Consider the following 10,018-nt stretch of genomic DNA (forward strand, 5'->3'; position numbering starts at 1 on the left):
TAGATTACTGCAGGCCACTTTTACAGTTTCAGAAAGAAAGCTAGATACAGTTTTACCACAGGCCAACTACACAGCCCATTCAAACAGGCATGTTTAGAATGGCCAATGCTTTAGTTACTTGTAATATTGTACATGATGAAGGTGATGGGTTTCCCACTGAAGGAAAATTAGTCTCTTTGTGTAAGTGATACTTTAGTCTGATATGCCTATATTACATCTTCTTTTGTTAAGCCCATTATGACAACAGCAAACTGGTTTTCCATAAAATACTTTATTTTTGTTATTACTACACAAACAACTGTTTTATGCACAATAAGAGCTTTATATTTTTAGCATGTTTTCAGAAATATAATTTCCAGAGAGACTTATCCCACCATTGACCTCTTTCTCCCTCTCAGCCGGACCTCATCAAGTTTTTTAATGACTGCTGATGACTTCTTAGAAGATGCTGTGTAGCTCTTTAACAGCACCTTGAACAGAGCCTCTGTGTTGGGGTGGGTACTGAGGAATGCCTTTTCCAACACATACAAGTCCACCCCCTTATCCTCTGGCAGAGAAGAGATGTAGCTCAAACCGAAGTCAATAAGGACCAGGTCTGACTCTTTGTCTTCCTGGCCGCGCCTCAGAAGCATGTTGGATGTTGTCAAGTCTCCATGGATGACGTCCTCGTCATGCATTTTTGCCAGGATCTGACCCACTCGCTGAGCCAGCTGCTCAAGTTCACGGTCCTCACAGGAATCAGACTGCTGAGTGAATGCAATGTGGTCACGCACAGTCAAGGAACCCAGGATTTCCTCCAAGAAAATACAGTGGAAGGTGTGGTCCACAAAGTAGACTACAGGGGCAGATATACCTGAGGGGAGGAGAAGGAAAGTGTTTATTCAAAAAGTATAGCTTGAAAGCTACAAAAGTTAATAAACTGTAAACTTTGTTTTCAGTTTTTTTCCCCCTTTTTCTTTTCACAGGATATAGCTGGGATCATCCTTTGTGGTGCAACTGTTGATAAATCAGATGAAGTCATATACTGTTATTATCTAACAAATGACACAGGCACATAGGGTTCATCTGTCTCAAATCATCACACTTGTTGCACCGAACTTGCCTGGAGTGAGGCTGCTCAAAACAGATTTATGACTAGCAAAGTATTTAGGGGGAATTTGGGGGCAGAAACTCATTAACCTAATTTACCCTGCCTCCACATTTCTTAGAGAGGGGCCATGTCACACTGAGACGACACCCTGCAGCGTTTGTGCGATTGCTCTTGTTTCCTCTATAATTCAGATATTCATTGCTTTATAAACAGTCTTTTTAAAGACTCACTCCTTCCTTAGTAATACCTTCCTGCACTTGCAGCAGGCCTAATCGTAGCCTAATCTAAGGAGTAATTTGCTCCACAGTCTTTTTTAGAAAGCTCATAGCCCCAAGAGCTAGCCTTCTAGCTAGCTAACTTATTCCAACTCCAGCTAGCCCTTTTCTCCTTAACACCGACCTTTTGGTCTCAAGAACCAAAACGGAAGGATTATTATGTCATAAAGATGTAAGTGTGAACCTGTATGAGACACTTAATATAGAACTATGTGGCCTACCATGCCACTGGCCAATGTAAGAGAGAAGTAAGTAGGCTACCATGCCACTGGTCAAGGTACAGTAAAAGATAAGTAAGTAGGCTACTCACTTGTTAAGTTACTTGTTCACTTTTGTATTGATTTACTATTTACCTTTTATTTGTATTCATTTTTCTGTGCAAAACTTGATTAGACTAGAGTAATTTATTAAGGCTCTTTACCTGTGTATAACTGGTTTTAATTCTATATTTAGCTTTTATAGTATACAGAGGCCTAATGTGTGATGCTATTCTTATGTGATGAATATTTTCTTCTTGATAAAAAGCCAAAGTTTATGTGCTGTTAAGTCCCATTAATAAAAATATTTTGCAGCAAATTAATGCCAATTTAAGACAATTTGTGACATTGATTTGTTGATTTTAATGTAATACTTTTTAAAGAGCCGCGAGAACCCTGAGGAGGTTCTTATGAAAGGTTTATAGGACATTTGCTAACAGAAATTACATTAAATGGAGGATAAAACTTATACTCAACAATAATACTACAAAAAACCAAGGGAGTATGCAAAGACATCGTCACAGAGACGGAAACGCTATCCCACAGACAGGTAAATACAGTGCATCAATTAGCAGAGCATATTTCAATTAGGGGCTATTCAGGGTTCAGTATCTTGACCAAGGACACTTTGGCATGCAGATGGAAAAGACTCAGATCATACCGCTGACCTTCTGGTTAGAGAATGATGACATAAAACGATGATGGCATTATCTCCAGGCTGAAAATCTCTGCAGAGAGACAGTTTCAGACTGACGCTGAAGTCTCCAGTTCTGCGCTAAACAGGTAACTTTACCAGATAAATATAAATTTCTGGCTTGTTGTTGATTGCTGGTTTATACACATATATATTTTTACAGATATATCCATATTGTCAACTATTCATGCCCAAGATTGTGGTTGTGATTGTTGAGACATCCTCAATTTATTTATTTTAAATATATGGATTGAACTCTGGATGTTGAGACTTTCTATTTTTTGGTTATTTTTGTTTGCGTTATTTTATGTGAAGTCAAGTCCAACGTGTTCTTTAGTGTTCTTCTCTTAACTGCTCCTAATTTTTTTTAACCTAACAACAATAACAGGTTTACATGTCAAAATATCCATGTAACTTACTATCCCAGTATTCATATAGGTAAATGTTGATGGTGTCTCTGGCATCTTACAGTCAGTGACTGACGTGCGCTGTAGAGCTAACAATACAGTAACGTTACTAAGTCAGTAAACACATGGCTGCACAATGAACATCAATTGTGCGTTGTACTTGTCGTGTTGCTTTTATGCACAACATATAGAATATAGTTAAAAAAATAGTTTTATAAAACAAAAACCTGCAAGGCCACCGTAGCGATCTTCTCGCACGGAAGTGGAGGGGCTGAGGCGAGGTTCCACACTTTACCTTTAAGTAAGAACCTATACCGTAAAACCTCGAATGACAAGCATTACATTTCAACAGCCGACATTTGACCGCACTCCGGTGAATGCACGGCCCGCATTTCCAAACTAAGGACAGTCGTGTTCATGTTATGTAAAAAGTTGGACAAAATATTGAGGATGCTTTCAAACGTACCTCCCCTCCGGCAACGCAGTATGGAGCGGACCTCCTGCACCGTCCTGCGGTGAGTCAACTTATTGTCCAGTCCTGGGTGTCTGTAGCGTTTTGCAAACCTTTCTTTCACTATCACAGACCTTCCAAGGAATTGTGCCCGGTACACTCGGGCCTCCGCTCCTTGTTTTAATAACTCTGCTTTTCTGAGTAACTCATGAATCACCCCACTTCTCTCCTTCGCCATGTCGACGTCGTCGTCATTCTCTTCTCCTGGTGTTTATTGGCGGTTGGCAAACCATGTTATAGCTGCATTAGCGCCACCCTCTGGGTTGGAGTGAGGAGCAAAATGAAATGATTTTTCTATTAAAACTTGTTTCTCTTGAGTAGTTCATTAGAATATTATGTATAGTCCTTTGTGTTTTCTGATGTAATATTTGGCTTTTTATCCTGATATTAATTCCCTTCTTTGTTCATTGTATTTTGTATCAATTCATAAGTGACACTGTGTGTGTTCATGATTTTTTTTTTTTTTTCAGTGTTTGCAGAGTCGAATTGGGTGCTTGTTTATTTTATGACATATATCATTTGATCCTGTATGATCAATTCTCAGACGGGTAATGACTTTGTCTCCTCTGTTCCACTCACCAGTGTCAACATGTTTTTTAAATTATGTGCAAATGTCTTTCTGTGTCATTTAAATCCCAGTATTCTTGCCATATTTTGTGACTGTATGCGTAAATATTTTTTTTATTTCTGCTTTGCTTAATGGTACCTGTATGTCGATTGACGATTGCTTTAATGAAAAAATGTCCAATATATCTGCCTTCTTATTGCTTTCCACTCACTTCCACATGAGCAGCAACCAAATTAAGGATATATTCAACCCTCTCTGATGTAATCCAGGGAGCACAAGATAAATTTCATTAACAATATCTTGTCTGCATGAGGATTTGATTAACTTAATACTGGCAATTGCTGACATGTTATTGGATGCGATGACAATCTCAAGGGCATTGTTGTGCATGAACAAACGCAAAAGAACGCGTTCATTGAACACGTTGACTTTTGTGAGAACGATGAACTGAACGCACCTCAATGACAAATAATGTATTTGAACGGTGAACACGTTCATATTTCAGCGTCCTCGCTTATAGACGACAGGAAACTTCTCTCTTTATGTGTAACTTTATTAAAGTCCAGCGAACACGACACACTTCTTGTTCGTAACTCCGACACTCCTGTCATCCACTACTGTGTTCTTCACTCCCCTTCCTCATTCACCCTTAACATGCTAACTCATCAGCCAATGAGAGCCTGTCATGCAAGGTAACTCTCCAGCCATTGGTCTAGAACTGTCACTTGCCCCACCCCGACTGGTTCACTGACCCTCTGAAAATCCCAATACTTATTGACATGGTGTAGTTAGCTGAACATACTGTAAGTCATAACAAACACATAGCAGTCAAACAGAACATAAACCTAACTACCAGTCCTTTACAATATTATCTGAGGTCTAGCTAAAACGTTACGGAATGTTTTCCTTCTCCTGAGGAGAGACGCTGTCTAAATCGAATGCTTGCATCATATCGTTGCTCAGTGCCCGTGAAATGTCCGCGATGTAGCCTAACCTGAACCGAGTAACTCGACTTTGCACTACGTTACCCATGATTCATCGCACACACACATGCACACCAAACAAGCAACGTATTCCAAGTGTTTTCTTCTCTGGCCAGTGTCTCGGCTCCGAGCCGTAGTCTGGAGCTCGGCTCACGGGTTATCTTGGCTCGCTGTCCAGACCGCTCCGTGAAGAAGGAGGAGGAGATGTTTCTTTACTTGGAATGCGGCCACTTTATATACAGCAGGAGCAACACTCGCATCACCTCTAGGTGGTCTGTCACTTCTCGTTATTCACACACTTTTAGCGTCTTTTCCCACAATACCCAGGTGCACTACGTCACACAATACAAATTTTCCTTAAAGGGCCAGGCCATACCTGCAACACAACAGCTCTCGGTCTCATATACAGATGGCAAGAGAAAGCAGAGAGGGATTTTTACACACTGTGTGATAAAGATTCCGACAGTAAAGGCACGGGCTAGTGATGGATAAGGTTTTCTTCATTCTCACTTTCCACCTTAAAACTATGAAATGAACTGAACTATGAACTCGTTCAGAATTTAAATGGTGAACTATGAATGTGAACTATTCATGTTTACTTGTATGAACTGAATTTTGAACTAGTTCATGAGAGGTGTGAACTTGCACAGCACTGCTCAAGGGCATGGTCACTTTCCTCTTCTTGAGCTCTAGCATTCCCTTTCCACCCGAAATAAAAAAAAATCTGGATTTATAATGCTCCAAGCACTCCTTTAATACAGCTTTTGTATGATGTGAATTATTCACCCAATATGCACTTGACTGTCTTGATCCTTATAGTCAACTCACCCATCTCAATTCGCATTGCTGCAACTGGTGATGTTTTAAATGCTCAACTACATATCCGAAGAGCCTGAGCTTGTTCCACATCTAGGTTTATTAAGATGGCAGACATGTAAACTATACACCAATTATCTAGAGCTGCTCTCATAAGAGCTGTGGTTTTTATATTGACATTTTAAAACCCCATTTCTTTGACCATTCCTTCACTTTATTAATTAACATTTTTAAGTACTCTAAGTTTCGGCCCTGACCCAGAGTGCTCCATCATATGAATAAAGGGATTTTTCTGTGTTGCTCAAACTGATACAAAATATTATTAGTCATTATATTAATGAATATTGGACCAAACACACTACCCTTTGGGTTTACATTTTTTGTTGAATATTTGTTAGAATATTCTGTGCCCATTCTAACTTTTGTTTTCCCAAATAAGGAATTTAACACCCTGTATCCCAGGTTTTTAAGTTTAAAAAAGAGTCCCTATTTCCGTAGCACAGCACAACAATAACCACTTCTTTATTGGTTTGGGCTTTTTTTTCCTTCTTATTCTAGACATAGAACAGAGGCCATCGTCCAATGCCCTTTTCTCAATCCACTTTCATATCCAGAGACTATGTTATTACTCTATAGATGATTTTTTTCAACCTCTCCATAACCATCTGTTCCATGGTGTTCCCAACCTGTGACATTAGTGTCATCGTTCTAAAACTTGATAAGGCATTGGAACTATAACTGATCGCTTACAACCTGTATGAATTATGACTGTATCCCATATCTTATTAAATAATCTTAACACTACTTTAAGTGAGCTATCATTCATATTATCTAACATCCTGCAACATACTGTATTTCATCTTTACCTGGACAAGTTTAATGTGCATTAAGAATGGCTCTCTTCTATTCAAATATACTGAATTGGTAGATCCAAGTCGTCCCCTGTTACTACCTTTTTATATGTAACTCCTAGTTTTTGTGCTAGACCAGGGGTTCTTAAACTTTTGCAAGCTGGGCCCCCCCAAAGCTGGTTAGGGGTAGTTTGGGCTCCTACAGATTCCCCTGTCCCTACACCTAGGCTGGGGCCGACACCTGCAGCCCCTGTTCCTGGGTCCGTGGAGAGACCGATGCCGGCAGCCCCTGTTCCCGGGTCCATGGAGAGACCGACGCCTGCAGCCAGTTCCCGGGCCCGTGGAGAGGCCGACGCCTGCAGCCCCTGTTCCCGCGTCCGTGGAGAGGCAGACACCTGCAGCCCTTGTTTGCGGGTCCGTGGAGGGGCCGACCTCTGCAGCCCCCGCAGCCAAATAGCTCTTGCCATATTTGCGAAGCTTTGGCTTCTTCGCAACTGGCGCATCGGTTGCCTGACTTTTACGAATCAGAAACTTGTCCATAGTGGTGTTTGTTTGCTGATACAGTGTGTGTGTGAAGTTAATAAAGTTGTAATTCCTCCGTCGTGGTCTTGTGAGTGTGTTTGTATGTGTGGCTGTGAGCGACTTGCACACAAATAATGAATAAGGCTGTGTTAGAGAATAGTCCAGGCAAAGTAACTCATTTTGGAACCAAAAATCGAATTAATTGTAAAAGATTTTTTTTCGGCATAGATCATTTCTATGAGGTGTCCAGAACAACATACTAAAACTCCTAAGAAATCCCAGTTGAGGAAATATGGTAAACTGTAGTGCTAAGCGCTTTGAGTGGTCATCAAGACTACACATTTACCCTTTACCCTCAAACACTGTTGTTGAAAAATAAAATCAATACAATTAAGTGATAGTATTTTCTTGTGTACTTGAAAGGCACCTTATAGCTGTTAGAAAATAGCCTTTAAAAGGGATGTTGTTTCAGAAAAAGATGAAAAAGAGTCTCTGAATATTTCTGTGCTGTAACAAGCAAGAAAACAGGAATCTGTCTGCGTTTTTTCCTACGAATACATTTTGTACCTGCCTGACACAGAGAGAATTATGTTGCTTGAAATTCAAAAGATATCTTTATCTTCATTGGCTGAAAAACCAACAACGGTCTCCAATAAGTGAAATGACTAGGTCAGGGGACGGCAACCTGCGGCTCCAGAGCCGCATGCGGCTCTTCAGCCCCTCTGCAGTGGCTCCCTGTAGGCTACAGTGTTGTATTTTTCGCGATCGGTGAACTTAACGAATCAGTTTTCATATGATGAACGTGAGTGAACGTCACGTTCACATTCATTTCGTAAATAATCATCGTATCAGGCCTTCATGGACTAGCAGGAGCGGGTGAATGTGTGTGTGTGTTTGTGTCTGCGCACTCCCAGATAGCGGACACACACAGGCCCCGGGGCTCTGCCCCCCGCCCCGCTCACTCGCTCAGAGAGACACAGTGAGATCAGAGCTCATTAACGTGTGAAAACAGTGAAAACACAGAGTTTCTCTGGTCACAGCTGCTCAGAGATCAGATGCCCCACCAGATCCTCTGCCTCCCTTAACAGTAGAGGTACTTGTAATAAGTGTAGTGTGTTGGTAGCGATAGAGGCGAGGCTTAGCGACTTAGAAGCTCGGCTCAGCAGCTTAGAAACTCCGTTAGCTGTAGTTAGCCGGCTACCGCTAGCCGCGGAGCCACCTAGCTTAGCACGTAGCCTAGCCTTAACTAGCAGCCCCCTGACTAGTCCCGTGCAGCAGGGAGCCCAGGGCAGCTGGGTGACGGTCCGGAGGGGGCATAGTGCTAGTCTTAAAAAGCCCACGATTAAAGAGCCACCAGCTCACGTTTCAAATAGATTCTCTACACTCAGCGAGGCACCCGCTGATAAACAAACTCTGATTATTGGCGACTCGGTTCTGAGAAACGTTAGGTTAGCGACACCAGCGACCATAGTTAATTGTATCCCAGGGGCAAGAGCCGGTGACATCGCATCTAAACTAAAGCTGCTGGCTAAAACTAAAAGTAAATACATCAAAATCGGTATTCACGTCGGCAGCAATGACTCCCGGCTTCGCATGTCGGAGGTCACTAAAGTGAATGTTGAGTCGTTGTGTGCCTTCGCAAAAATGATGTCAGACACAGTAGTTTTCTCTGGCCCGCTCCCTAATACAACAGGTGATGACATGTTTAGCTGCATGTTGTCTTTTAACCACTGGCTGTGGAGGTGGTGTCCTGTAAACGGCGTGGGCTTTGTTGATAATTGGCTAACTTTTTTGAGAAAACCTGGTCTTGTTATGAGAGACGGCGTTCATCCCACTTGGGATGGAGCAGCTCTCTTATCTAGGAATATTACTAAGTCTATAACATGACAACCCATAGTTGGGACCAGGAAGCAGAGCTGCAGTGCTAAACACTTCTCTGCGCTCCCTCTGGATCAGTCACAAAACCCCATAGAGATTGTATCTGTCCACCGTCCAATTAAATTATTGAAATTAAACAATAACAGAGCGAGAACTCCACACAATAATCTAATACAAATTAAAACAACCTCTGAAACAACACAGGGAACTAAAACTTTTAAATGGGGTCTTTTAAACATTAGATCACTGTCATCAAAAGCTATTTTAGTTAATGAAATAGTCTCAGATTACAACATAGATTTATTATCCCTCACTGAGACATGGCTGCATCCTGATGTATATGTCAGTCTTAATGATCTACTCCCCCCAGTCATATAAATTCACACGTTCCCAGAGAATTTGGACGAGGAGGTGGAGTTGCTGCTATTTTTAACTCCAGTCTATCAATTAATCCTAAACCTAAACTTAGCTACAAATCATTTGAATGTCTTGTTCTTAGTCTTCCACGCCAATCCAGGAAACACCAACAGCCAATCATATTTGCTGTAGTTTACCGTGCTCCCAGGGCTTATACTGAATTTTTAACGGAAGCTGAGTTTCTATCAAACCTAGTCCTAAAGACCGATAAAATTATTATTGTTGGTGACTTTAATATACATGTTGACAATAAGAAAGATTGCCGTAGCGTAGCATTTAGTTCAATACTAGACTCAATTGGTTTCAGTCAGTCTGTACACCAACCTACTCATTGTTGTAACCACACACTTGACCTTATATTATCGTATGGTGTCGGAATTGAACATTTAACAGTACTTCCGCCCAATCCAGCTCTATCAGACCATAATTTTATAACCTTCGATTTTTCAATAACTGAATATATGCCACTAATAAAAAACTCATTTTCTAGATGTCTACCTGATAGTGCTGTAGCTAAATTTAAGGAAATAATTCCAATTACATTTAAACCCGTATTATCCGTAGATATAAAGAACAAATTCTTTAAAAACCCGAGCTCCATTGAGATCGACCACCTCGTCGATAGCTCTGCAGACTCATTACGATTAAAATTAGATTCAATAGCCCCTCTAAAAAAGAAAAATGTCAAACATAGTAAATTAGCTCCATGGTATAATTCCCAGACAAATGAGTTAAAACAATTATCAAGA

The 10,018-nt window shown here is 40.9% G+C and overlaps 1 protein-coding gene across 1 annotated transcript; it reads right to left on the bottom strand.

The window, feature by feature from the left end:
• Positions 1-252: 252 nt before the first annotated feature.
• Positions 253-3,454, bottom strand: tp53rk (TP53 regulating kinase). Its single transcript, XM_053443261.1, has 2 exons — positions 3,190-3,454; positions 253-853 (listed from the first exon to the last, which is right to left on the bottom strand). Exons 1-2 carry the CDS (start codon positions 3,410-3,412, stop codon positions 366-368), a joined length of 711 nt encoding a protein of 236 aa, XP_053299236.1. The 5' UTR covers positions 3,413-3,454; the 3' UTR covers positions 253-365.
• Between the last annotated feature and the right edge of the window lie 6,564 nt (positions 3,455-10,018).

Source organism: Pleuronectes platessa, chromosome 16 (genome assembly GCF_947347685.1).
Source record: "Pleuronectes platessa chromosome 16, fPlePla1.1, whole genome shotgun sequence".
Taxonomy (NCBI): domain Eukaryota; kingdom Metazoa; phylum Chordata; class Actinopteri; order Pleuronectiformes; family Pleuronectidae; genus Pleuronectes; species Pleuronectes platessa.

Coding starts and splice junctions, on each gene's coding strand:
- tp53rk (XM_053443261.1), bottom strand. CDS start 3,412: ATGGCGAAGGAGAGAAGTGGGGTGATTCATGAGTTACTCAGAAAAGCA. Junction 854..3,189: donor ACTGCGTTGCCGGAGGGGAG/GTACGTTTGAAA, acceptor TCCTCCCCTCAG/GTATATCTGCCCCTGTAGTC.